Below are 23,997 nucleotides of genomic sequence, written 5' to 3' on the forward strand. Positions count from 1 at the left end.
TGGGGCACGTCGTGTCGGCCGTCGATCAGAAGGCAGACGCAGAAGCTGTGCAGGCCCAAGGGAAGACTTTGCAAGAAGCGATTCGCCAGCGAGTAAGGACTTCAGAATGTCGCCATAGATGTTTGCTCGTTGGTTAGATCTGACGGCTATGCGGTGTGGTGAATAGTGCAAGAAGGACGCATTTGATCAAGAAGTCGCTGCACTACAAGCGGAATTGAAGCAGCAGCAACAGGAACTGGGGACGCAGATATCAACGTCCATCGCGAACTTTAAATCTGCTCAAGAGACGCTTCTTCGCTCAGAGCTCGAGAACTGGTCACTCAAGACCCACGAGAGCGTCTGCCACAGCATGCAGAGCGCACTTGACCAAGAAACTCAGCAGCAATCAGACATTCTGAAAGGCATCGATCTCCAGATAAAGCTTTGCTGCGACGCTATCGAGGCGCAGCAGAAGCGGATGGGCGACTTTCAAGGGGAAATCAAGACGGAAGTTCGCGCCACGATCGCGGCCGATCGAGAGGATATCGCTCGACAGTGCAGCGAAGCTCATGGACGAATCGACTACCAGTTTCGAACCCAGGAGGAGTCACTGGAGAGGATTCGAAGCGAGCAGCACAAGCTTCGTGAAGAGATCGTGGCAACTGGAAGCAAACGATGCGAACAAACAGCGGCCGATATTACTGCTGCTATCGAGGACCTTAACCGCAGAGTGCTGGATCGGGAGCACCAGGAGCTGGAGAAAATGCACACTCGGCTCACAGAAGAGATGCAGCTCTCAATCGCCAATGCGTTCAAGGCTTTGGAACCTGCCAAGGACAGAGAGCAGCGTAAATTGAGGCAGCACCAGCACATCGTCGGGCGCAAACTGGCCGAACTGGATCAAATGATGCAACTCATCGGGCGGCAGCTCATTCAAAACACGTCCCAGCTGCAAGTGGTGCGCAACGAGCAGCTCGTGCACAATTTCGAGCTGGACCTGCAGAACGAGGACGCTGGATATGACGACGATGATCTCGTGCTTCTGTACGATAGCGTCACTGAGAATGCTGCTCCCCCAGAACTTCCTCAGACTCCAGTGTATCCTAGTACATCACAGCAGACTGATCAAGCCAAAGCAGCAAGTAGCCGTGAGATGACAAGAGTAGAGCGTGAAGATACCTCAGAATTCCGGACACGCCAATCCCAACACCAAGAACTTCAGGAGCAGCTCGACAAAAAGCTTCGGGACTACAGCCAGGTATTAGGCTCCAGCCAACGCCAAGCACAGGAAGATGAGGACAAACCTACGCAGCCACCAAAAAAGTAAGTCCGTTCATTACATTAGGTAAAAAAGACCTCGACGGCGAACTCGGTTCGACTCTGTATCGATAGTGCGTGAGGTGGGTGGGGCGTCTCGGCATAACTAGTCGATTCAACTGAACGAGCCATTCCCGATGCTGCTTCGGTCATCCAGCGACCCCGCCTCGAGCGCTCCATTTCCATTCGGCAGGGAGCCGTTTGATCCAATGGCAGGCGTTTCCGGCGTCGTCGACACCGTCATGACGGCTAGTAAGTCGACCGACGGCGGGGTGATCTCCATACGAAGCGATGCCTCGGCATTCTCCAGAATGCCCCACAGATACTCCTGCTCCTGCTCATACGTCATGCCATCCTCATTGCCAGCGTCCAGTCGAGACAGCAGCTCCTCGTTCGACGGTTGCGCTTGGACACGCGGGAGACGGAGCGTCGCCAGTTGAGTGGTGAACTGCTCGCCCAGCTTCTGCTCGTTCAGAAGGTTCTGAGAAGCCGTCACGATCTCGTTCTTGCGCTGCACGGCCTGTTCCGCTTCCAGCGGCTCGGGGACCTCGCTGATGTCGATGAAGGCTTGCGCCGCGCTCTCAACAATTCCACTCAGACGGTCGTTCTCGCTCAGCACGCCCTTGCCGGACCACATGCCACTGGATCGGCCATTGCTGCCCACTCCGCCCATGCCAAGCTCGCTGTGCAGGTCCAAGTGCTTCTCCAGCTCCAAAAAGTGCTGCAAGGAAGCATCGTCCAGAATACCGGGGACCTGCAGCAGTCCGTCTACATATAAGCTCAAATATGTCAGCAGAAGCCACGATAAGCTTGAGACCGAAATCAGTGTCACTCACCGAGATACTCTTGTAAGCTCGCCTGACGTTTAATCAAAAAGTTGGGGTCAAATCTGAGCACAACCCAAAGCAAATGTCAGCTCACCCTTGGTCCGCAAATACATCACCCCCATCAACACAGCAGCAGTGGCGTGGAGTTCTCAGAACATTTAACGCGTTGGGTAGAAGGACATCAGGCAGCAGCATAGGGGAGGGAACGGAGCCGAAGAGAAAGAGGGTGAAAGAGTCCGCTCGGAACCGAACAAAAGTCCCCGGCGCCGGCCTCACCGCCTCGGAACTGCGACCTCGTGCCCCCCTCCGTCGACGCTTGTGGCTTGGGTGTGTTTTCCTCTTGTCAGATAAGATCAAGTGATTTTTACAGTCATGGGCCGCCGCACACAGCGCAGCCTCCTCTCTTCCTTTTCAACACCAGAGACCTCGAGCCAGCAGCGTCGACGAGCGGGAGACCGGGGAGTTCACACGACGCAGCGAGGCGGTAGTCCAGAAGCTCCGTCCAGCAACCTAGCAGTCTCCTCATCCCTCTCTTCTCTGCCCCGCGTGACGCGCTGCCGCCTTCTCCTCCCAACAGACTCGGAATAACGAGAGCCCCCTCTCATCACCGAACTCCACGCACGCACGCACACACACACAACTCCTAGACGACACGCACCGGCCGAACCACTGCTTCTCGGGCAGCGACACCTCGATGAGGTCCCCGAAGCGCCGCACAAGGCGCGAGTGCAGCTGGTCGAAGTCGCTGAAGCGCCGCGAGATGCGCCACAAGCCGCCATTGCACGAGATCTGCGCGCCGCCAGGAGCTCTGCATTAGCACCGTCACACGCCTATAGAGACGAAGAGCAGGTCACGCACCTCCACGATGAACTCCGTGTGGTCCCCGACCGTGTCGTAGCCCGTGATCAGCGCGCTCACGTTCAGCATCGCCATGGTCTCCGGACTCTTGCAATCCGAATGAGGTTCCAGCAGCGTAAGTACGTGCGCACTTAGTGATTAGGCAACACGGCAGTACCGTATCTGACGTGTTTTTGCTCTTGCCTCCAACTTCAAAGTGATCCGATAGATTCCCAGACGACAAGAGCGGCAACCAAGCCACAAGCACAGCAGAGACATCAAAAAGATGGCACATTTCGGGCGCGGAGGCAGCGACCGCGTGACGCTGGCGGTGGACGTGGACCTGACGCTGACCGACCTGCTCCAGTGCGCGGCGGCGTGGCATGAGGCGGAGCACGGCGCGCCGGTGAGAGGCCAAGAGCAAGAGCAACCAGCTCCTGCGATCTTTCGTGCTGTCTGGCTAAAACGTCGCACCGTTAGCGGGTTATAACGCGGTTATTGCTGCCTCTGCTGCTGTAGATCAACGTGGACGAGATTGCGTCGGCGGGCTGGACGAGCGTCTGGGGCGGCGGTGACGTTGAGAGCAAGACGCACCAGTTCTTCGAGTCGAAGCAGTCCGAGGAGCTCAAGGCGGTGCCTGGCGCCTTTGAGGCGCTCAAGCCGCTGCGCAAGCACTTCTCGCTGCTGGCCATCACCGACCGCCCGCGGTTCGTGGAGAAGCAGACTCGCGAGTGGCTGGACTGCCACTTCTCGGGCGTGTTCGACAAGCTCGTGTTCGCCGACGAGGACAGCCCCGAGCACCTCGTGGCGCGCAAGAAGGAGCTCTACGACGAGTTCAAGGTGAAGGTGGCGGTGGGCTCTGACGCCGCCATGCTGGCCGAGGCAGTGCAGGACGTTGGACATGTCGTCGTCGTCGGCTCCGTGCCGTGGGCGAAGGAAGGCTCTGAAACGCGGAGTGGTGTCGTGCAGGTGGCGGAGTGGACCGCAGCCCCGGAAGTCTTTGAGCAGGTGATCAAGGAGCTGGAGCTGCAGCCGCTGGAGAAGGTGTTTGCTGGGCCGCGCCTCGCGCGCTACACAGACGACCTGGTGACAGTCTCGACACGGAAACCAGCAGGTAAGAGCCGCCAGTGTCTTGCGTCTTCTGTCGGAAGCCATCGTTCTAACGCTGTGTGGCCGCAGTCTTCTACGCTAACATCATCAACTCCAAGTTCACGGTGCAGAAGCAGGAGACCGTCCGGCTGCAGGCGTCCGAGGCGGCCATCACGACGGCGGTGCAGGCGGCCGAGATCCTGCGCATCCAGAACAACGCCGTCACCACCAAGATCTCGACGCGGTACGCGCTGAACCGCCCCAAGGACCGCGGCGGCTACCGCGTGCCCAAGCTGGAGCTGGTGCTTCAACGCGTCGCGCGCAAAGCCTAGCAGAGGTGGATGAAGGTCTACTGTATGTCAGAAGCAGTGGAGGAAGAGTCTGTAGGCGCCAACGCAGCGCAGTGCAGAGCAGAGCAGATCAGTGCAGTGGTGACGGGAGGAGGAACTCCGAAAGCAAACACACAAAACAGGAATCAGTGACGTCTATGAGTCTCTGCTGCGGGCCACTCACTCACTTGCCGCGAGCAGCTCTAGCTCTGGCCTCCAAGTACTCCCGGCGCTCCTCGTCGCGCAGCTGGCGACGCTCCGCCTCGTTCGTAGTCACGATGTCGTCTGTCGCCGCCAAAACACGATTGTTATTGTTTTTGTTTTTCAAGACCCAGTTGTCAAGTGAACAGAGCCGAGGAAAGCTAGCGACGTACAGAAGCCCGTCTTGACCATGAAGAGCTCCATGGCCGCGCCCGTGACGAAGCAGATGGGCACAAGCTTCTTGAGGATCGGCGTGAGCGCCACCGTCGCCTGATGCTGCGGCGCCATTCTCCTTGTGTGTGCCACAGGTCTCAGTTGTGTATCACTGGTGTACGGTTGTAAAACCGTACACCAGTGTAGCCATCTTGCGGCAAAGGACACTGTGCACCACCAACAGCAACAACCGACTGACGTGGCAAATGGCAACGGCGCCGTTGAGCTGCGTGGGCTTCCGCTGTCTGGACCGGGACGAATGCTACCACTACGATGAGACGCTGAAGAGCGCGGCCTTCATGCACGACGGAGACAGCTGCCACAACACGCTGGCGGACGTGCAGCACCGCTTCCGGTACCACAACAAGGACGGCAAGCTGCAGCTGCTAAGCGCCGACGAGGTGCAGGAGCTCATGAAGTGCACGTACACGAGCAAGCTCATCTTCCAGAGGACGCACCTGCTGCGCAACTACGCGTTCTGGGGCTTCTCGGACTCGGTGCAGGACGGCTTCGACCAGTTTGCGCCGCTGGGCCACGACACCTTCGAGGTCTCCCACAAGGTCGTGATCGGCCACGTCTCGCTGCTGGACCACGTCGAGGAGCAGCCGCTGGGACTGTTCGCACTCGAAAGCCTCGCGCAGTATGAGTTTTTGGGAGAGTACACGGGCGTGATCAAGGTGGGCGTGAGCGAGATGAACGAGTTCGACCCGTACGGCATCTCGTACCCCTCCGTGTACGAGGGCGGCGACCTGTACGTGAGCGCGAGCGAGTACGGCAACGTCATCCGCTGCATCAACCACAGCGCCACGCCCAACGCGCGCTTCGTGCCGATGGTGCACAACGGCATCCTGCGGATTTTCTGCGTTCGTTTTGTTCGGATTGCTTGCTTGCTGTGGTCCGTCTTGCTTACCCACTGACGCCATGCTTTGACCTGCAGTTTGTGATCCAGGACATCAAGCAGGGCGAGCAGATCTTCGTTAACTACGGGCCTTCCTACTGGAAGTCGACGGGTATCGAGCCCATTGCGTTCCACGAGCCAGAACAAGTTGTTGGTGTACAGTAGCTTTTTATTCCCATTACAAGGAGTTAAATGTGAGAGAAGAGAGAAACCGGATTGCAACGCAACGCGTACAAGCCCGCCAGTAACTTGGGAGTGACGCATGGTCGAGCTTACTCCTCGATCTCGACGACGGCCTCAATCTCGACGGCCACGTTGAGCGGCAGGGCGTTGGTGCCCACGGCCGAGCGGGCGTGGATGCCCTTGTCGCCGAAGACCTTGCCGATCGTGTCCGAGGCGCCGTTGATCACGGCCGGCTGCTGCGTGAAGCCGTCCACGCAGTTGACGAAGCCCACGAGCTTGACCACGCGCTTGATCTTGTCCAGGTCGCCCACCTCGTGCTTGAGCGTGGCCATGAGGCTCAGCGCCACGTAGTGCGCGGCGTCGTAGCCCTGCTCGGGCGTCAGGTCCTTGCCGATCTTGCCCAGGATGAGCTCGCCGCCCGCGGGCTGCGGCAGGTGGCCGGCCAGGTAGATGGTGTTGCCCGAGCGCACCGACGTGCGGTAGTTGCCCTTGGGCTCGGCCACGGCCGGCAGCGTGTAGCCCAGCTCCTCCAGCTTGCGCTCGATGTGGACGTTGCGCGTGGCGGCGGCCAGCGAGCGCGGCTTCATGGTGCGGATGAGGGACAGCATCGTGGTGGTCTGGGGTGGGAGGGGGTGGAAGACTGGCGGGCGACGGGGTCAAACGCGGATTGAGCTGCTGCAAGGCGGAAGGCGGAGACCAGCTTCACCCTACACTATGATCGCCGACGGGGATTGGCTACGCATCCAAGCATCCAAGCCAGGAGGCGCATCTAATCGACTCAGGTGTCTGTATCCATATCGGTTTACAAAGGGTTTAAGGTCACTAATGATCCTCGAGTGTATAACATGGGTACAGGATGGTACAAGGTACCAGCTGTAGACGAAAATGAAGCCATGTGACAGACGACTGGGATCTTATTCCATCCTTCATGTCCTGGTCATAGCATTGTTGACGCTGGTGCTGCTGCATCGACGCTTGTAGCTCATGCAGATGTGCGGGAAAGGGGGGCTAGGATCGTCCTTCCTTCCAGGTGGACGCGGAGTATTTTGGCGATGCAGTCTCGGGATCAGGAAGCTCGGTGCAGGTGCGTCGGCGCCTCTACTGAGGAAGAGGCGACCGAGCCATTCCCACTTTTGCCCAAAGGGGGGAGCTGAGGAGGGGGTGAGACTATCCGCTCGCCGACCATGGTCGCGGCCCCGCACTCCCCTCTCCAACCCCCAGCGCCCGAACTGCTGCAGCTCCAGGCGCCGTCGATCACGAGCCGAGCGTCAGCGCGTAGGCTGAGCGCGTCGGCAGAGGTCGTAGCCAGCATCATGCAGTCGCTCAACATCACCGCTGCGCACCGGTCAGCCGCCTACCAGCCAACGCGCGTCAAGACGGGCTCGCAACCCGGTGTTGTCAATCAATCCAAGCCATCGCAGCTTACGCCCGACGTCCAAAAGGATCCCGTCTGTTCGCTGGACTTGCAGTCTCTCGCCAAGGAGCTGCCGGACACCGTCGATCACATGAGAGACAAGCAGCCAGCGTAAGTTGCTTGCTTTTCTTTCCTTGAATCAATGTCCGTCAGCTCTCTCACCATTTCCAATCTTGCCCAATGCCCGCTCGACGCAGCATCAGCATCGAAGTCCTCAAGCCCAGCACTCTCACGGGGAATCATGACTACGCCGTGGAGATGGCACTGCTTGCCAACCAGGTGCACACGGGCTTGCAAGCCCGAGTAGCCCCTGTCCCCATCGAGGACTGCACGGGAGGCGTCTACTACCTACGAACGAAGAATCGTCGCCTGACGGCCGTGTTTAAGCCTGCGGACGAAGAAGCGTACGCCCCCAATAACCCCAAGCAATTCCACAAGCCGGAGCAGACTTCGGGTGTCTCGGGCATGCGCCAGGGGATTTCTGCGGGTGATGCTGCTGTGCGTGAAGTGGCTGCGTACTTGCTCGACCACCAGCGCTTCGCCAAGGTGCCAACGACCATGCTGGCTTCCGTTTTCCACCCAGACTTCCACTACCAAGCTTCGGAGAGCCCGCACCGCAAGACTGGCGCGTTGCAGGCTTACATCCCTCACCGTGACACGGCAGACGACGTCGGCACCGCCTTGTTCAGTACTGCGGACGTCCACGCCATCGCCATCCTCGACATTCGACTCGCCAACCAGGACCGCCACGGAGGCAACATCTTGGTGGTGGAGCCCGCCACGACGGTCATTCAAACTACTGGATCAGTGGTGATGACCAAGTCTCAAGCTGGCAAGAAGGTGTCTCTCGTTCCGATCGACCACGGGGCCTGCCTCCCACGCGTGTCGGCGCTCTCGGAGACCAGCTTCATGTGGGTTCTGTGGCCCCAAGCCAAGCAGCCCTTCTCCTCTGCGGCGCTGCAATACATCGCTGCGTTGGACCCGCACCGCGACCTGCAGCTGCTCCAGGATAACTTACCGGTAGAGTATCAACTGGAGCAGGAGGCAGCGCTAACGTTGCTCGTCTGCACGGCGCTGCTGAAGTTCTGCGCGCTCGAGCTCGACATGACCGCGTACGACATTGGAACGCTCATGTGCCGTCAAGGAACTGTCGCCCAGCAAGAGCTGAACCCGAGCGTACTGGAACTGCTCGTGTCTGCAACTCTGCGCGACCCCGCAGTGCTCAAGAGTGAGGCGTTCCTGAAGCTCCAAGAGAAGCAGAAGCCGCTGCAAAAGTCGGTGTCGAGCTCGGATAAAGCGTGGACAAACTACGTCACCACGTTCATGTCGACCTTCCGCCGGGAGCTAACGGCGCGGCTCGCCACCAAATAGATGATAGTAACACACTCTACCCACTGCTGTTTACGGAGGCAGTGGAGTAGATGTTCTCCAATTGAGCAGCTATTCGAGTTTGCATGTCTTGAAGTAGTTCTTGCAGCCAACGCGTCATCGGAACATCCGCTTGAGGACTCGCGTTGTCATCAGCCTGCGCGAACACGCTCGTAAATAGAGGCAGTACTTCGCTTTCGATCACGCGTTTGATGCTATCCTGCTGTGGATTGGATCTGCACATGACAGACGCCAATTCCGCGGGGTCTTTGTCTGTAGGACTTGTCTTCTCGATTGACGAGGTGCTGCTGTTTCTGGTCAATTGAGCCCCGTTCGTGTTCAATTGCACGTTCACCGTGGGCGCCACTACGCACAACCGCAGAGAAGACTCGACAAGACGCTCCATCGCTCTCGCGTGTGACTGCTTCTGCCTCTGCAGCAACGACACTTGCTCTGCGAGAACCGACTCCACTTCGGTCACACGCGTCTGCAGTGCTAAATTGTCTTGTTCTGCCGTCTTGAGAGCCTCAGATAGACGACTCAGCTCCTCTGCTTCTTGCTTGGGTAATTCAGCGTGGTCGGCTTGAGCGAGTTGTTCCGTTTGCTGCTGTTGCGCGAGGGTTTTAGCGGCCAAGTCGCTGTTCTCCTTTATCAACGTCTCGATCTGCGTTTCGTAGGCTTCAATTTGCTTCATCAGCGTAGCCTTCTTCACTTTATCAGCGTGGAGCTCCGACACCCTGGCGTGCAATCTGTCTACATCCGCAACTTTTTGAGCCATTCGCACCTTCAGAGCGTGCACCAGCGTCTCGTGCTTTTGCGCCTGCGCTAGAGTTTCATCTCTATGTTGCTGCCCGAGTATCTCCATCGCCTTCTCCTTGGACTTAATGTCGGCCAGAAGCCTTTGACTCACTTGATCGAAGAGCTTGCACTCCTTCTGGTGGGCCGACTGCTGTTCCTGCAGAGACTTTCGTGATGTCTCCAGAGCTTGCTCCAGCTCCAAAATCCGTCGCGCGTGCTCGGAGCTGTCGTCAAGCCACGATCGGGTCTCACGTTCTCGCTCTTCCTTCACCAGCCCCACTGCCGCCTGGGCTTCTTCGAGGTCTTTCGAGACCCTGATCAGTTCCTGCTCGCGCTCAGTGAGCTGCTGGGTTAGAAGTTGAATCTCTGCCTTTAAGGCTGCGATCTCGCGTAGTTGATCGGCTTTAATCACTTCATCGGCGCTATGCTGAAGCGTGCATTGAATCGCCTTATCCACAGGCAATCCATCTCCCCCGCTTTCAGGTTGCAACAACTTCACCTGCTTGTCCAGCTTAGTACACACCTCCTCAATCAGAACACATTGCTCCGATTTTTCCGTCAGTTGATCGCGAAGTTGCGAGATCTCAGCGAGATGCGAGATGCGTTCTTCCCACTGTCGGCCCTGCACGGCTTCAATCTTGATAATGTGCTTCTGCAGCTCTGAAGCAGAAGCTTGGGCTTGCGCGCTCTCGTGATGAGCTTTCACTGCTTTCGCTCGGGCGATCACACACTTGGTACAGGCCGGACTCGGTGCAGTTGGGACTTTTGACGACGTTGAGGACGCCGACGCAGCGCGGAATTGCCCACCGGCGACCACCTTGCTTTGGCCTCGCATCCTGTTTCGTAGTATGAGAACTCAATCGAGTGTTGCAGGTGAACACACCAATACGTATACGTACTTTTCCACCAACTTCGTTCGGAGCAAATCGTTCTCGTCGCGCAGTTGCTGCACTTCGTCTGTAGAATCGTAACTCGGATCCTCTCGCTCGTTTAGATGTCCCTGGTGTTTAGAAGAATGAGTATATCCTCCTGTATGACTCGTTGTTGAAGTGAAGACTTGCACCACCATTCTATCCGAGACCCCTCTCGACGGCGCATGCGTCGAAGATGGTCTTCTTGCTTGATTTCCGTACGCAACTGTGACTTCAGTGTTAGTTGCTGGGCGTCTTGAAGCGGTTGTTGCGCCAGCACTTTTTGGTAGAATCCCCAGCGCTCGGCGTCCCCCAGTTGCGACAGACGAAGACGGTCGAGTTACTGGCACTTCAGCTTTCAAGACAACGCCAACTTCTGGTGGTCTCCCGTTGAGCGACGGAAGAGCAGAACGCTGCTCCATGACTGCACTCTGACGACAATTTAGTGCTCAACGTGAACAAGAGAGGTATGTTTTTCATTCCGCTTCAACACCTTGTTATTTTTACTCACTGGCAGCGCTACAAATGAGTCATTTGAAATGACTAAAACAAATTCCTGTTTAGCGAGTTAATCATTTCCAAGCTGAGGTACTTTTCCAGGATGATGTGCTCCGCGGGGTTTCCCTCAATACTGGCGAAAACTTGGCTGGAGGTGATGGTGGATCACTCTTGCTACTGCCCATCGATGTCTGAAGTGCCGGTGTTTGCAGTCGCTTCAGTAGCGCCTCATTGGCCTGGTAGAGCTTCTTGCAGACCGCATCCTTTTGCTGGAGCTGGTCGTGTAGCGTTTCCAAGCCATTTGTGAGCTCTACCGACTGCGCCTCCAGCACACCGCATTGGCGTTTAAAGGACAAGTAGAGCTGCGTTGATTCCGTGATCTTGGCGACCAGGATGCGCTGCTCCTCGGCGAGCTCGTCGAACTCGGCAACCATCACGTCAACATACTGCGCCAACTCCTTGGATAGGTGCTTCTTTAGCTCAAACAAGTGAGACGCGGCTGAGTTGTCTTCCGGGTTTAACGCTCGATTCTCGACGCTCGAGTCGGAGAGATTGTTATCAAACGTCAAGAACGCAGTCGCTTCGGCGAGAAGCACGTTCTTGCACTGGATCATGCGCGACCGCTTCGCTTCGAGCTCTCGAGCATGCTGGTTAACCGCCCTCATCCTCAGCTGCTCTAACTTGAGCTCGCACTCTTCCGCGTGGTCCATCTCCAATTGACGCAGCTTGGTCGTCATCTCCTGATCAAGCGTTTGTTGCAGAACCTGGAGCTCTTGGCGGCATTCAAGCTCAAAGTCCTGACGATGTGCTTCTAATGCTTCGATTCGGTGTCGTTCTGCTGCATCTTTCAGTGCTTGGAGGCATTCTTGATGAGAGACTTGCATACTGTCGTGTAACTCCATGATCGCCACGCGGTTCTTCTTCTCTAAATCGCGCTGCATTTGTTGCTGCTGCTCACTGTGTGATCTCGTGAGCATTTTCTTCAACTCTTCCGTCTCCTTTTCAAGTGACAACGAAGCTTCGGTCTTAATGTCATTGACTTTTTCTTCGTGCTCCATCTCCAGTCGCTTGCGGAGTTGTTGCAGCTGCGCTTGGGCACCAAATGCGAGCGCCTTCTTCAACTTCTGCAACTCTTCTTCTTCTCTCTCGGAGTGCGACGACTGAATCTCTCGTTTAAGCTCCGCAGTCCGCTCTTCCTGCGCCTTTAATACCGACGCGACGGCTGCTTCTCTGTGATCAAACAGTTCCTGTTCCAGTTTTTGCCGCTGCTCAACCTCCCAACTCGCGAGAGCCTCACGAGAGTCGTTTTGCATCTGCTTCAACCTCAAACTGAGTTCTTCTTGCAATTGTCTCTCAAACTCACGCTTCCCACGCTCTGTTTCGCTTGTCAGCTGCAGCTCCAGTTGCGAGAGACTCTCCTCCATAGCAGCGTTATGACTGCTCTGCAACTCTTGCAATACCCGGTTCCGGTCTTCAAGTAGCGTAACTCGGGTCTTTTTCACTGCCGCGGCTTGCTCGAACTCGTACTCTTCCATCTTCGCGCGCACAAGCGCCTTGGTTTCGCCCTCGTATCTCTCACGCAACGTCATGAGCGTCATGTGCTTCTTCGAGTCGTATTTGCGCTGCAACTCCTTGAGATACGTGGCTTGCATTTGCCGGTGGTGCAGCTCGATCTTGGTCGTGCTGGATTCGATGTCGCGTTGGCATTTAGCGGCGAAACTCTTCACTGCCGCAGCTTTCTGAGCCAGCAAAGCCTCCTCGTCTTCAATAGCCAAACGAGGCATAACACCAACTTTTGGTGAAGAACTAGTGCTAACCATGGAATCTGATAGTACCGACTCGGAATGGCGAGAAGAGAAGGAAGATGATTTTCCCCCAGTTCGCTCTTTTGTGCTACTGGCTGAAGATACACGAGATGCATCTGATGGCAACACATAACCCGTTAGTATAAACTCGGAGTTCCATGGCTTTAAGTAGGATAAATGTTTTGTTACCGCAAGACTTGACGCGCTGCAATAGCTGATCGCATTTCAATAAAGTCGTTGCCACTTGGTCGGCAACGGCGCCCGCCTCCTGTTGCGCCTTGGACAACTTTGAGAAAATGGGTGATGACGCATCAACTGCGTTGGAAGATACGGACGACGTTGAAGACACTGCGAGTTGCTCTTGCTCCTTCTCCTTGTTGCCAATGCGCCTCCTTCGCCCTCGGAACACGCTCAGCCGCGTCTCAATGGCTGCGAGCTCGCGCTCCACGTCTCGACAGGCTTCCGTTGCCACAGCGGTTTTAGCTGAGACTGAGCGTTGTTGCCGTTCTCCGTTTGAACTCTCATCGGATAGAGACGAAATGGACAGAGCCTTCGACTGCCGACGGACATGCTGTTGCGAGCTCTTGGCAAAGGAATCGGAAGGAGAAGGGAGGGAGGGCGACGGCAACTGTAACTCGTCCTCAAGGGCGAGGAAACTGGAGCTCGAGTCTGCGGCCGTGACCGACATCTTTCTCTAAACGATCGTCTTCTCTAACCAACGTGCTCAAACACATAACGGCCTACTTCTCATGAAGAGTCGCCGCTGGCGCGACTCGACAACATGTTGCCAATCTGCGCCGCAGCGATAATGCTAGCATGAATAAGTTGTCTTTGCACGCATCATACGTATCCCTCGCAGCAAGGTTGATTGCCTCCCCTCCAACGAGTCGAGTCGAGTTTGTTGCCACGTTTGACTTGACCTCCGTAGTTGAAGTTGTGTTGTTTTGCTAAGCAGCACGTCGGGTCGGTCTGGTGGCCCGAACGTGCGATCGTTTTACGTCCATACAAACTTCAAGTGTAATCTCTCGCCGCCTCTTCAGGCGCGAAGATCGGGCGGCCATTTCGGCTTTTGCTCTTGCATTTGCATGGGCCTTCGCAGCACCAAAGCTCCAGCCGCCACCACCCGCAGTGTTAACACCATAGAGAGCGCCAGTCATCCGGTTAGCACCATGTCGAAAGAGACGGAGCGCACCATGCAGTACCAGGACGAGTTGCCGTCGCTGCCGCTGCCCCCGCTCGAGCAGACGCTGGAGCAGTACGTGCAGAGCTGCGAGGCGCTGCTGGAGCCCAGCGAGTTGGAGCACACCAAGGCCGTGTGCCACGACTTCCTGCACGGCGTGGGCCCGCAGCTGCAGGCCATTCTGCAAGAGCGCGCCGACACGGAGCGCAACTGGATCGAGGAGTGGTGGGAGACTTTTGCCTACTTGCAGCCTCGCTATCCGTCGGCCATCAACATCAACTGGTACGGCGTGTTGCCCGGCAACTGGGGGCCCCGGGACATGAGTCAGTGTGAAGCTGCCTCTATCTTCACCCATGCCATCCTCAAGTTCCGCAAGAACCTGCTCGAGTACGTAAACACTATTTTTTAAGTGGTGTTAACCGCGCGGCGGTTAGATGAAATGTTGGAAAAGTATCTAACCATGGGGTTTGTGTTGTGTTTTGTTTAGAGAGAAGTACCCGCCGGAGAAGATGATGGGTCGTCCGCTGTGCATGCACACGTACTCGCGCATGTTCAACACGTGCGTCATCCCGGGCGAAGAGTGCGACGAGATGGTGTCGTATCCGCACGACGCCAAGCACATTCTCGTGCTGCGCAACAACTGCATGTGGGCGGTGCAAGTGTTCGACGACAAGGGAGAAGAAATCCCTCTCGCCGACATTCTGAGGTAAAGTGTTGCATCGCAACACCCATTCACCTAAATCGGCAACAGAAAAAATCTCTAACCATATTTTTTTTACGTGTTGCAGGCAATTCGAGTTGGTGCGCGAAGAAGCCACCGGTCTCTTCGACCTGGAGCGTTACCCCCCAGTCAGCGTCCTCACCTCGGAGAACCGCACGAATTGGGCCAAGGTAATGAATGCAACAATTGAAAATACTCACAAAACCACGAAAACATACTCACTCTTTACCTTTTTTCCTGCTACGTAGGCTCGGGACCACATTATGTCTCTGGACGACATCAACAAGCAGTCGTTCGACCTGATCGAGCGCGCTCTGTTCTGCGTGGCGCTGGACGAGAGCTCGGCCTCCACCTACGACGAAATCGCTCGCAACTGCCTGCTCGGAGACGGCCGCAACCGCTGGTACGACAAGCCGTTCACGCTCATCATCCACGAGAACGCGCGTGGCGGCCTGAACGGCCAGCACGCGTGGGCGGACGCGCTCGTTGTCGTCCGCCTCTTCGACTACTGCATCAAGTACGTAAACGAGAACTTCAAGGCCAAGTTCGCCAACCGCGCGGACCTCAAGCCGACGCTCAACATCAAGCCTAAGCGACTGGACTGGGTGCTGGACAACGCCGCGTACACGGCCATCGAGTGCGCCAGCGCGGCGGTGGGCAAGCTCATCCACAACAGCGACATCGCCACGATGCAGTTCAACCACTACGGCACGGCCTTCCTCAAGCGCTACAAGCTCACGCCCGACTTCTTCATGCAGATGGCCATCCAGCTGGCGCACTACAAGATGCACAAGAAGGTGCCCGCGGTCTACGAGACGGCGCACACGAGGATGTTCTACCACGGCCGCACCGAGACCATCCGGTCGCTGTCGAAGGAGTCGCTCGCGTTCGTCAAGACGATGGAGTCGAGCGCCTCGGACGGAGCCAAGTGGGACGCGCTGCGCACCGCCATCGACGCCCACAAGGAGACGCTCAAGAAGTGTCTGACGGGCGACGGCATCGACCGCCACCTCATGGGGCTCCAGATCGTCTCGGAGATGTCGGGCATCACGCCCAAGCCGTCGCTCTTCACGGACCGCGCGTTTGAAGTGAGCAAGAAGTACCTCATCTCCACGAGCAACATCAGCGGCGGGCCGGGCGCCAGCCCCATCTGGGGCGGCTTCTCGGCCATGTACAACGAGGGCTACGGCGTGTGCTACGCGCTGCAGCCGGACCGCATCAACGTAAGCATCACGTGCTACCACGTGTGCCCCGAGACGAGCGCTACCACGTTCAAGCGCTACCTGGAGACAGCGCTGCTGGAGATGGTGGACCTCTGCCTCACGCGCAACGTCATCTACGTGAGCTCGTCCAAGATCTAAGTACCTACGTCGCGCAGTCAGACATGCCAGGCCAGTCCTAAGCAAGAGGACGCTACTTATAGTGTAGTGTCCCCCAAGTGAACCCATTCCGTAATTCTATCAATATGATTGGCTCATGCACTTGATGCTGATTGGCTGATTTACGTTGAAGATCTTGAAGCGCCGCGAAAGGTCGCGATCTTTGTTGACAAGCATCGGATGGCGGCCATCGCTACGGCGGACTTACGGTCTCACTTCCAGATTTCTCTCCTGCCCTCGGATCTCTCTCTCTCTACCTCTCTCGGCTCGAGATGGTGTTCGCCCGCCTGCTGCCGGCGGTGGTGTGCGGCCTGGGGCTGGCCGGATGCACGGCCCAGGCGGCCTTCTACGCGTGCCCCGAGGGCTGCGCAGCCATGCTGCTGCCCCGAGACATGGAGATGATCGACGACTGCCTGTGCGACGACGGCGTGGACACGACCGAGGAGGAGGCGGCGGCGGACGCCCTGGACAGCGACGAGCCCTTCGCTTGCCGAGGCCGCTACAAGCCCAAGCGCGGTGGGGGTGCAGCACAGTCCGTCGCGGACTGCGACTGCTTCCACCCATACGAGAAAGACCCGGCCACGCAAGAGTGCGTGCTCACGAGCTGCCCCCGCGCGGGCAACTATGAGCCCAAGTCTGGAGTCGTTGAGGTGGACTCGCTCGCTGATTGCACGTGTACGCCGCCCTACGTGAAGGTGGAGGCGTCGGGCGAGTGCGTGGCGGGTGACGCTGTGGCCAACAGGGCCAATATTCGAGGCCAGTACGTGTGTCCGCCGAACTCGACGCCGACACCGGGGGTTGTCGCTGAGTCTTTCGACGACTGCCACTGCACCTGGGGCTTTGTGCGCAACAGCTTCGACGAGTGCGAGCGTGAACGCGCGGCGTACGTGTGTCCCGTCAACTCCGTCAAGAGCCCGGATCTCTTGATCCATGAACGCCCGCGCGGCTTCTTCGACTGCGTGTGTCTTTCGGATGGCAACTATAAACGCGATGAGGAGGCCCACGCTTGCTGGCCCGTGACGCAGATCAAGCAGCGCAAACCCAAGCGAAGGTCGAGTAATCGTGGCGCTGTGGAGGCGGAAGACGAGTACCGAGAGTACGATGTCGTCAACTTTGACACGGAAACGTTCGAGTGTCCTCCCTTCTCCCGCGCGGTGGCCACCGTGCCGCACTCGGTAGAGCAGTGCCAGTGTCTTCCTGGCTACGCATGGAAGCTGCCCGAGATGATCTGCGTGCGCGCCTCGGCGTACAAGTGCCCAGAACATGCCTACAAACGGACACAGACCAAGGGAACCGAGGTGGAGGCAAGCTTTGCAGACTGCGCCTGCGCGCGTGGATACTTCCTCGATGCTGTCTCTCAGCGGTGTGTTCCCTGGATGCTGGCCAACTCGAACACGTGCCCTCCTTTCGCTGTGCTCACGCAGTGGCCTCTGCAGAGCAGCGCGAACTGCAAGTGCATCTACGGACTCAACGAGACCTACGAAGAAGAGGACGAAGCACGGCGAAAGGCTGAAGCTCAGGAAATTGCCAATGGTGGCACAGTGAAGGACACGCCGCCCATGCGCCGCCGCAAGAAGAAAGAGTGCAACACGAGGCCAGCCGATAGCACGAGTGCAGACTTCTCGCAGTGCCCCCACGACTCCATCGCCACGACTTGGCCTATTGTAACACCGGGTGACTGCGCGTGCCTCGAAGGTTTTGAGATGACTCCGTTGAGTGAACAGGAGGTCGCCCGTGGCGTTGGAGATGGATTCCACTGCGTGGCCTCAACCGAGAAGGCTGTGCTCGCGGATGAGGCGGCCGCAGCGTGCCACGCGCCCGGAGTTATCCACCCGCTGAGCGGTGAGTGTCGTCTTCCAGTTGAGGAGATTCCTGCCAAGAAAACCTCTGGCAAGAAGAAGACTGCAACGGAGACGAAGCCTGAAGGCATTCTCTTCAAGGGCATTGAGTACGACTACGAGCTCGTGGACGACACGATCATGATAATTCAGGGCGACATCGCTATCGGTGAACGCCTCGTTTGGGAGGACAAAGACCCTAATGACGAGGACGACAGCACGACTCGAATCGAGCACGTCCTGCACGGATACTACAACGAAGGGCGGGACCATCGGTGGCCACGCGACGAATTGTGCTTCCAAGTGGACAAGAGCGCGCGTCCGTTCCTGCGTACGCTGCTGTCTGCAACCGAGCACATCAACCACGCCACGGGCTTCAAGTTCCGCCGCTGCGCTGGCGACAACTGCCGCACGGACATGGGCTGCAGAAGCCACGATTTTGTCGTCATACAAGGCGTCGACGCGTCCTGCTACTCGTTCGTAGGTCGCATCGGCGGACCGCAGCGACTTGGCGTCTCCGCAGACTGCGGACTTGGCAACGTCGTTCACGTGCTGCTGCATGCCGTCGGACTGCGCCACGCTGTGGACCGACCAGACCGTGACGAGCACGTCCGCATCGCGTGGGAGTGCGTGCCCGAATCCAAGCGAAGCTACTTCGTAGTGGAAGACATGGGCTTGACTTCGACCCCCGCGAGAGCAGCCGACCGTGTCCTCGACCCGCCTCCGTACGACCTCTTCAGCATCATGCACCACCCGGTCGACGCCTTCGTGCACTCGGCGCCTGACGACGACAAGCCGCAGTGGTGTCCGAGTATCATTCCGTTGATCTCAGACGATGACAAGCGGCTTGCAGTGATGAAGGACATGGGCCAACGCGAGCGGATGACCACCAGCGACGTGAAATCGGTCTGGGCGTTGTATCCGGGCCTGAAGAAGAAGCACCACGACCGCCAGAAGTCCGGCGAGAGTGGAGAAGCTGAAGTTGAAGAGCTGCATGACAGCTACGTGCACACGGGCGACGACACGGTAGAAACCGCGTCGGTCGGCGGGAGCGGCAGCCACCGCGGCTTCGGGCAGCGCCTGGTGAGCTTCTTGGGAGCTGTCGTGACGCTGGTCGGCTTCGGCGCATTGCTTGCCTTCATCACCACGGAGCTCAAGCGGCGCGCGCTGCTGAGCTCCGACTCGGACTACTTCTACGAGGCACCGCTCATCGACAGCAAGAACGACATTTGAGTCGACATGGCGTCGAGTTGGCCATTTCCCTGAATGTATCGAATCCATAGTGCACATACCCACCCACCCACCCACATGAACAAACGTACACTGCATGTAGTCCATTATTGAACGACAGGTTGAAAGAAGCTTTTGAACCACCATATCCATTGCGTTCTGCGTCGCTGCTCACCATCTTCACTCTAAAGGGACGGCTTGAGCGGCCGCAGTCTGCCTCAACCAGTTCGACCAGCACCCTACTTACTTGTCCTCGGCCTCCTTCTCCTCCGCAGCGTCATCCGCCTTGGCCTCGTCGGCCTCCTCAGTCTGCTCCGGCTCCTCCACCTTGGGCTCCGGCAGCTTGCCGTCTCCTCCTGCTAAAATGTCCGCGAGCCGCGCGTTCACGTACACGTCGCCCTTGTCCGCCAGGTATCTGGCCAGCGGGATCTGCCACCACAAGCAACAACAACAAATCAATTAGAGCCACATCTAACCAATCTAATGCCGACTGGCGGCGTGGGCCCACGTACGTGCTCCTTGAGGATGCCTCCCTGCTGGTCCTGCAGCAGCTCGATGATGAGGTGCGAGTTGATCTGCATCTCGTTGGCCGCCTGCTTGGCGATGGCCACGGCCTCGTCCCACTTGCCCTGCTTCTTGGCGTTGAGCACGCGGAACGTGTACATCTTGTAGGACGTGGGCACGCGCTTGTGCCCCATGAGGCGCACGATCTCGTCCACGGTCTCCTGGTCCTCCTGGGCCGCGTAGTGCTCGGCCAGGCGCACGAAGCTCTGGTTCTTGACGTAGTGGCGCACGTTCTCGGCCTGGCGCAGGAACTCGAGTGCCGTGTCGGCCGCGTTCTGCTTGATGCAGGCCGACAGGAAGCTGCCGGCCGCGAACGTGGACGGGTAGGCCATCTTGGCGTCGCACAGCAGCAGCGTCTTGTGCACCTGCTGCAGCTCGTCCGCGCCCTTCATCTCGCGCACGATGTGGTCGATCTTGAGGGGCGTGAAGTACAGCGGCGCCGTGGGGATGGACAGCCGCGCGCCGATGGCGGTCAGCGCCTTGGTGATGTCCGCCACGCTGCCCTCGACCTTGGGGTACTCCCAGTTGCCGCTGAAGGCGCGCACAGCCTGCGCGCGGCCGGCCGTCGAGGCGCTCGCGCGCAGCACCAACTTGCGCGCAGCCAGCATCCTGTCCTGTCCTAGGGTCCTAGATAGATCGGTCGGTCGGCTCGAGTCGAGTCGCTCCTTCGGGCGCACTCAGTCAACGATATGCTCGGCCGGGCCAAGCGTGTGGCCATTAGCTCCGCGTACCGACACGGAACTGAATAGTACCGGTACTGTTTCATATACAGAGGTAATGCTCTTGTACGGGGTTTTGGGTCTCTTGTACAGAGGTCCGTAGCACCGGTTTCAGACCGGTAAGCTCATTTGGCGTTCTGCTGGCTGTGGCTGTCGCTTGTCTATTGGCAGGGGGTCAAGAAGCTCACGACAAGAAGAGCAAGTAAGGCGAACGATGGCGGGCGGCATGCAGGCGTTCCGCACGGTGATGTCGATCGGCCGGCGCCAGGGCGCGCGGCAGCTGGCGGCGCGTCCGTTCTCGGCCGCGGCCGTGCAGACGCGCTCGGCGGAGGAGTGGATGGAGAACATCCGCCTCTCGGCCAAGAAGGACGTGCTGATCAAGCGCACCAAGTTGGCGTCGTTCCTCAAGACCGTGACCACGAGCGAGCAGCTGGAGGCGTCCAAGGAGATCATGAAGATCTACGAGCAGAAGCGCGTGGACCCGGACGCCAACGCCGCCGGCCTCTTCGTCAAGAAGGCGCTGGAGCTCAACGCGCCCGACGTGGCGTTTGACGTGCTGGAGGCCAACTACCGCATCGGCCTCTTCCTGGAGCCGGCCACGCTCAACAAGCTGCTGTCCAAGTTCCTCAAGGACGGCGAGTTCGACAAGGTCTTCACGCTGCACGAGATCGGCCACAGCAAGTACAACGTCAAGAGCACGGAGCGCACCTACGACATCCTCATCCGGGCGGCCATCGAGCAGGCCGACTACGAGAAGGCTGTGGCCTTCCTCAAGACGGCTGCGTAAGTGCTACTCACTGGTTGCTATTTTGTCCTAGTTAGGTGTATTCGATGCTGACTGTGTGTATTGTCGTTCTGGTGGTGCTATCCTGTTCTTCTTTCTGCCTACAGTGAGGCTCAGAAGCTGCAGCGCGTGACGTGCAACAACCTGCTGTTCAAGCTCAAGGACAACGAGATGCAGGACAAGGTGCGTGTTTGTTCATGTTTTTTTCTTGTGGTATGGGCTGTTATTTACTGACGTGTTGTGGTTAACGTGGGCAGATCGAGGAGGTGGCGGCGCTCATGAAGACGGCGGGCGTAGAGCCCAACGAGACGACCAAGAAGATCCTGCAGTAGATGAATGGGTCTGCTGTTTCCTTCTAGCCGAGTGCATAAGCCTTTGCACATATAGCGACAACGCACAAAGAAATAAAAAGCAAAACACTGATGTCCACAGACGCCGTGCCTGGCTAGAAGCACCCGCGCTGTTACGTCAAACCTGCACCAGTGCTGGTCGAAATCGCCAGCGGAGGTGTTAGACGCGCGCAGGGTCTAACCATCGCGTTTCTCGTGCATCGAGCAGCCTGCAACGGCGAATTTGATGCAACTTTACTGTCAAATCAAACGCGATGAAGTCGCCTTTCAAGCTGAAGGACAGGGAAAGCTGAGCTGCTGTTCTACCGGTAATAACAATCTACCACACGGGCTTTATTAACGCGTTGGCTTCTACAACGCACGATGGCGTTCTACCAGTGCTGCTCTACTTGGTCTGGTTCTTGACGCCGAGGATACGGGCGCGGATCTCGTCCTGGTCGCCGAGGTAGAAGGCGCTGAGCGGCGCGATGGCGTCCTTGTGCGCGATGGGCTTGAGGTTCTCGTCCAGGTGGTAGACGAGCGGGGCGCCCGTGGGGATGTTGAGACCGGTGATCTCGTCCTCCGAGATGTTGTCCAGGTGCTTGACGAGCGCGCGCAGCGAGTTGCCGTGGGCGGCGATCACCACGTTCTTGCCGGACTTGATGGTGGGCACGATGGTGCTCTCCCACTCGGGCAGCACGCGCGCGGCCGTGAGCTCGAGCGACTCGGCCAGCGGCAGCAGCTCCTTGGGGACGTCCTGGTACTTGACGTCGTTGCCCGGGTAGTACTCGCTCGAGGTGTCAAGGTCCGGGGGCGGGATGTTGTAGCTGCGGCGCCACTCGAGCACCTTCTCGGCACCGTGCTTCTCCACGGTGGCCTGCTTGTCCAGGCCCGTGAGCGCGCCGTAGTGGCGCTCGTTGAGGCGCCAGGTCTTGTGCACGGGGATCCACATCTGGTCGCTCTGCTCCAGCACGTGCCACAGCGTGCGGATGGCGCGCTTGAGGTACGACGTGTAGGCCACGTCGAAGGTGTAGCCCTCCTGCTTGAGTAGCTGGCCGGCGGCGGCCGCCTCCTTGTTGCCCTTCTCCGAGAGCTGCACGTCGTACCAGCCCGTGAAGAGGTTCTTCTTGTTCCACTCGCTCTCGCCGTGGCGGATGAGCACGAGCGTGTGCGTGTGCTTCATGGCCTTCTGCTGCTGGTGCAGCATGCCCAGCGAGCGGTTGGCCACGCGCGAGGACATGGCGAGGGAGCGGCGGAGGGCGAGGACCATCGTCTGGAACGTGCGACTAGGACTTGAGGGGAGCGGCGCAGATTCGTTTCTGCTTGGGGGCGAGTCGACGGATCGGGATCGCCGGATGTGTAGCCGCTTTTCTGTGTGGCCACGAGTTGGCCAATACAGGGGCGAGGGCCAACCCCTTGGCTTGCTCATGAAAAGATGGTGAGCTCCACGCCCTGCACAGTGGAGTCTACGTGTACCCCCGTGCGTTGCACTACAGCACCTTCATCGCAGTGGAAATCAAAAGTGAATGCATTCAATTCGTTCGCGCACCGTCTCGGAACGGCAAGACGCTACGACTCCCGAGACGACGGCCGGCTTTATAGCATGCGAGTGACGCAGCAGCGCACAGGATCGCAAGAGTGCAGGAACCACGAGGTGCAGTCACACGCCTACTTGCGTTCCCGGCGCAGCACGATACGGAAGCTGCTGACTGACCTAGATATCCTCCTGCGACTTCCGCACAATACGACGGCAGTGCTTCTTGAAGCCATCCTTGTCGTTTCTCCACTCCACCTAAACGTTCGTCATCAAAATTCAAGCCACCGAGTCAGCCCCTAAAACTACATGCGCCGCTTCTTGCAAGAGATATCAGCGCGCCGTACTGCAGCATCGATATTGGCGGGCGAGTCGTCGTTCGGGTCCGAGAGCATGGAGATGACCGACACTAAGATGGACTCAACGCCCAGGATCGGGCGCCACCGCTCGTCCGCCGTCTCCTGCTGGTTCAGCTGGTCCTCTCCAGGCGGGTGCAGGATCGAGATGCACACCACTCCGTTCGGGTACACTGCAATGGCAACAACATCATCAACCCACCATTAGCACCCCCTCCTCCTAAACTCTACAGCAACATCTAAAGCTGAGGCTTGACGCACCGTTGGGGTGCCACATCTCCGACTTGAACGTCATCTTGGGCGGCATGTTGGGGAAGTCGGACGGGAACTCGAGCACCGCCTTGAAGAAGCCGCCCTCGTACAGCGTGTCGGGCGGGCCCACCAGCAGGATCTCCCAGTTGAAGATGTTCTCGTCGTCGCCCAGGCCGACCGACACGCCCTCAGGCGGGTTGCGGCTCATTTCTAGGCGCCCGAAAGATCCACACACGTGTCCACCAGTTAGCAAGAGATTGCACAGTCTCCAGACCGCAGATTCGAGCGGGAAGAGCGCCTATCAGGGGCTTCAGACACAGGGGGGCACCGTCACGCACCTAGAAACTGCCTCCGCAGAAGCTCCTTCGCGTAGTCCGTCGCGCCCGCCATGCTTCTCGCCCGATCCGATACTTTTTCAGTTGTGATCGCGTGGCTCAACCGCCC

At 58.2% G+C, this 23,997-nt stretch overlaps 12 protein-coding genes across 12 annotated transcripts; 7 read left to right on the top strand and 5 right to left on the bottom strand.

Annotated features, from left to right (window-relative positions):
- Positions 1-457: 457 nt before the first annotated feature.
- Positions 458-1,306, top strand: PHYSODRAFT_503055 (hypothetical protein; the record flags this gene model as incomplete). Its single annotated transcript, XM_009528581.1, has 3 exons — positions 458-623; positions 669-1,015; positions 1,148-1,306. 3 exons carry the CDS (start codon positions 458-460, stop codon positions 1,304-1,306), a joined length of 672 nt encoding a protein of 223 aa, XP_009526876.1.
- A 105-nt stretch (positions 1,307-1,411) lies between these two features.
- On the bottom strand, positions 1,412-3,056 carry PHYSODRAFT_255667 (hypothetical protein; the record flags this gene model as incomplete). The annotated part of the gene is made up of 4 exons (XM_009528582.1): positions 1,412-2,064; positions 2,133-2,185; positions 2,782-2,912; positions 2,982-3,056. The coding sequence occupies 4 exons, from the start codon at positions 3,054-3,056 to the stop codon at positions 1,412-1,414; spliced, it is 912 nt and encodes a 303-aa protein (XP_009526877.1).
- Positions 3,057-3,246: 190 nt separating this feature from the next.
- Positions 3,247-4,381, top strand: PHYSODRAFT_560325 (hypothetical protein; the record flags this gene model as incomplete). Its single annotated transcript, XM_009528583.1, has 3 exons — positions 3,247-3,366; positions 3,480-4,074; positions 4,140-4,381. 3 exons carry the CDS (start codon positions 3,247-3,249, stop codon positions 4,379-4,381), a joined length of 957 nt encoding a protein of 318 aa, XP_009526878.1.
- Positions 4,382-4,390: 9 nt separating this feature from the next.
- Positions 4,391-6,529, top strand: PHYSODRAFT_354617 (hypothetical protein). Its single transcript, XM_009528584.1, has one exon. It carries the CDS (start codon positions 4,999-5,001, stop codon positions 5,707-5,709), a length of 711 nt encoding a protein of 236 aa, XP_009526879.1. The 5' UTR covers positions 4,391-4,998; the 3' UTR covers positions 5,710-6,529.
- A 657-nt stretch (positions 6,530-7,186) lies between these two features.
- PHYSODRAFT_315005 (phosphatidylinositol 3 and 4-kinase-like protein) lies at positions 7,187-8,658 on the top strand (the record flags this gene model as incomplete). The annotated part of the gene is made up of 2 exons (XM_009528585.1): positions 7,187-7,398; positions 7,485-8,658. The coding sequence occupies 2 exons, from the start codon at positions 7,187-7,189 to the stop codon at positions 8,656-8,658; spliced, it is 1,386 nt and encodes a 461-aa protein (XP_009526880.1).
- Positions 8,659-10,936: 2,278 nt separating this feature from the next.
- PHYSODRAFT_501524 (hypothetical protein) lies at positions 10,937-12,646 on the bottom strand (the record flags this gene model as incomplete). The annotated part of the gene is made up of 2 exons (XM_009528586.1): positions 10,937-12,310; positions 12,365-12,646. 2 exons carry the CDS (start codon positions 12,644-12,646, stop codon positions 10,937-10,939), a joined length of 1,656 nt encoding a protein of 551 aa, XP_009526881.1.
- A 1,190-nt stretch (positions 12,647-13,836) lies between these two features.
- Positions 13,837-16,009, top strand: PHYSODRAFT_346250 (hypothetical protein; the record flags this gene model as incomplete). The annotated part of the gene is made up of 4 exons (XM_009528587.1): positions 13,837-14,234; positions 14,335-14,553; positions 14,636-14,738; positions 14,817-16,009. 4 exons carry the CDS (start codon positions 13,837-13,839, stop codon positions 15,927-15,929), a joined length of 1,833 nt encoding a protein of 610 aa, XP_009526882.1. The 3' UTR covers positions 15,930-16,009.
- A 210-nt stretch (positions 16,010-16,219) lies between these two features.
- On the top strand, positions 16,220-19,018 carry PHYSODRAFT_500700 (hypothetical protein; the record flags this gene model as incomplete). The annotated part of the gene is made up of 1 exon (XM_009528588.1): positions 16,220-19,018. The coding sequence occupies one exon, from the start codon at positions 16,220-16,222 to the stop codon at positions 19,016-19,018; it is 2,799 nt and encodes a 932-aa protein (XP_009526883.1).
- A 112-nt stretch (positions 19,019-19,130) lies between these two features.
- On the bottom strand, positions 19,131-20,259 carry PHYSODRAFT_354620 (hypothetical protein). Its single transcript, XM_009528589.1, has 2 exons — positions 19,528-20,259; positions 19,131-19,444 (listed from the first exon to the last, which is right to left on the bottom strand). Exons 1-2 carry the CDS (start codon positions 20,185-20,187, stop codon positions 19,259-19,261), a joined length of 846 nt encoding a protein of 281 aa, XP_009526884.1. The 5' UTR covers positions 20,188-20,259; the 3' UTR covers positions 19,131-19,258.
- A 253-nt stretch (positions 20,260-20,512) lies between these two features.
- On the top strand, positions 20,513-21,414 carry PHYSODRAFT_331756 (hypothetical protein; the record flags this gene model as incomplete). The annotated part of the gene is made up of 3 exons (XM_009528590.1): positions 20,513-21,081; positions 21,190-21,265; positions 21,340-21,414. The coding sequence occupies 3 exons, from the start codon at positions 20,513-20,515 to the stop codon at positions 21,412-21,414; spliced, it is 720 nt and encodes a 239-aa protein (XP_009526885.1).
- A 325-nt stretch (positions 21,415-21,739) lies between these two features.
- Positions 21,740-22,686, bottom strand: PHYSODRAFT_560339 (phosphglycerate mutase). The gene has a single exon (XM_009528591.1). It carries the CDS (start codon positions 22,679-22,681, stop codon positions 21,818-21,820), a length of 864 nt encoding a protein of 287 aa, XP_009526886.1. The 5' UTR covers positions 22,682-22,686; the 3' UTR covers positions 21,740-21,817.
- A 290-nt stretch (positions 22,687-22,976) lies between these two features.
- Positions 22,977-23,959, bottom strand: PHYSODRAFT_354622 (hypothetical protein). Its single transcript, XM_009528592.1, has 4 exons — positions 23,892-23,959; positions 23,563-23,763; positions 23,293-23,474; positions 22,977-23,203 (listed from the first exon to the last, which is right to left on the bottom strand). The coding sequence occupies exons 1-4, from the start codon at positions 23,941-23,943 to the stop codon at positions 23,126-23,128; spliced, it is 513 nt and encodes a 170-aa protein (XP_009526887.1). The 5' UTR covers positions 23,944-23,959; the 3' UTR covers positions 22,977-23,125.
- Between the last annotated feature and the right edge of the window lie 38 nt (positions 23,960-23,997).

Source organism: Phytophthora sojae (genome assembly GCF_000149755.1).
Source record: "Phytophthora sojae unplaced genomic scaffold PHYSOscaffold_4, whole genome shotgun sequence".
NCBI lineage: Eukaryota > Oomycota > Peronosporomycetes > Peronosporales > Peronosporaceae > Phytophthora > Phytophthora sojae.

What these genes read in the sequence shown, in the direction of transcription:
- PHYSODRAFT_354617 (XM_009528584.1), top strand. Translation starts at nt 4,999, where the DNA reads ATGGCAACGGCGCCGTTGAGCTGCGTGGGCTTCCGCTGTCTGGACCGG.
- PHYSODRAFT_354620 (XM_009528589.1), bottom strand. Translation starts at nt 20,187, where the DNA reads ATGCTGGCTGCGCGCAAGTTGGTGCTGCGCGCGAGCGCCTCGACGGCC. An exon ending in GAGGCATCCTCAAGGAGCAC is followed by an intron (nt 19,445 to 19,527) that starts GTACGTGGGCCC and finishes TTGTGGTGGCAG; the next exon opens with ATCCCGCTGGCCAGATACCT.
- PHYSODRAFT_560339 (XM_009528591.1), bottom strand. Translation starts at nt 22,681, where the DNA reads ATGGTCCTCGCCCTCCGCCGCTCCCTCGCCATGTCCTCGCGCGTGGCC.
- PHYSODRAFT_354622 (XM_009528592.1), bottom strand. Translation starts at nt 23,943, where the DNA reads ATGGCGGGCGCGACGGACTACGCGAAGGAGCTTCTGCGGAGGCAGTTT. An exon ending in TCTGCGGAGGCAGTTTCTAG is followed by an intron (nt 23,764 to 23,891) that starts GTGCGTGACGGT and finishes TCGGGCGCCTAG; the next exon opens with AAATGAGCCGCAACCCGCCT. An exon ending in CCGCCAATATCGATGCTGCA is followed by an intron (nt 23,204 to 23,292) that starts GTACGGCGCGCT and finishes ACGAACGTTTAG; the next exon opens with GTGGAGTGGAGAAACGACAA.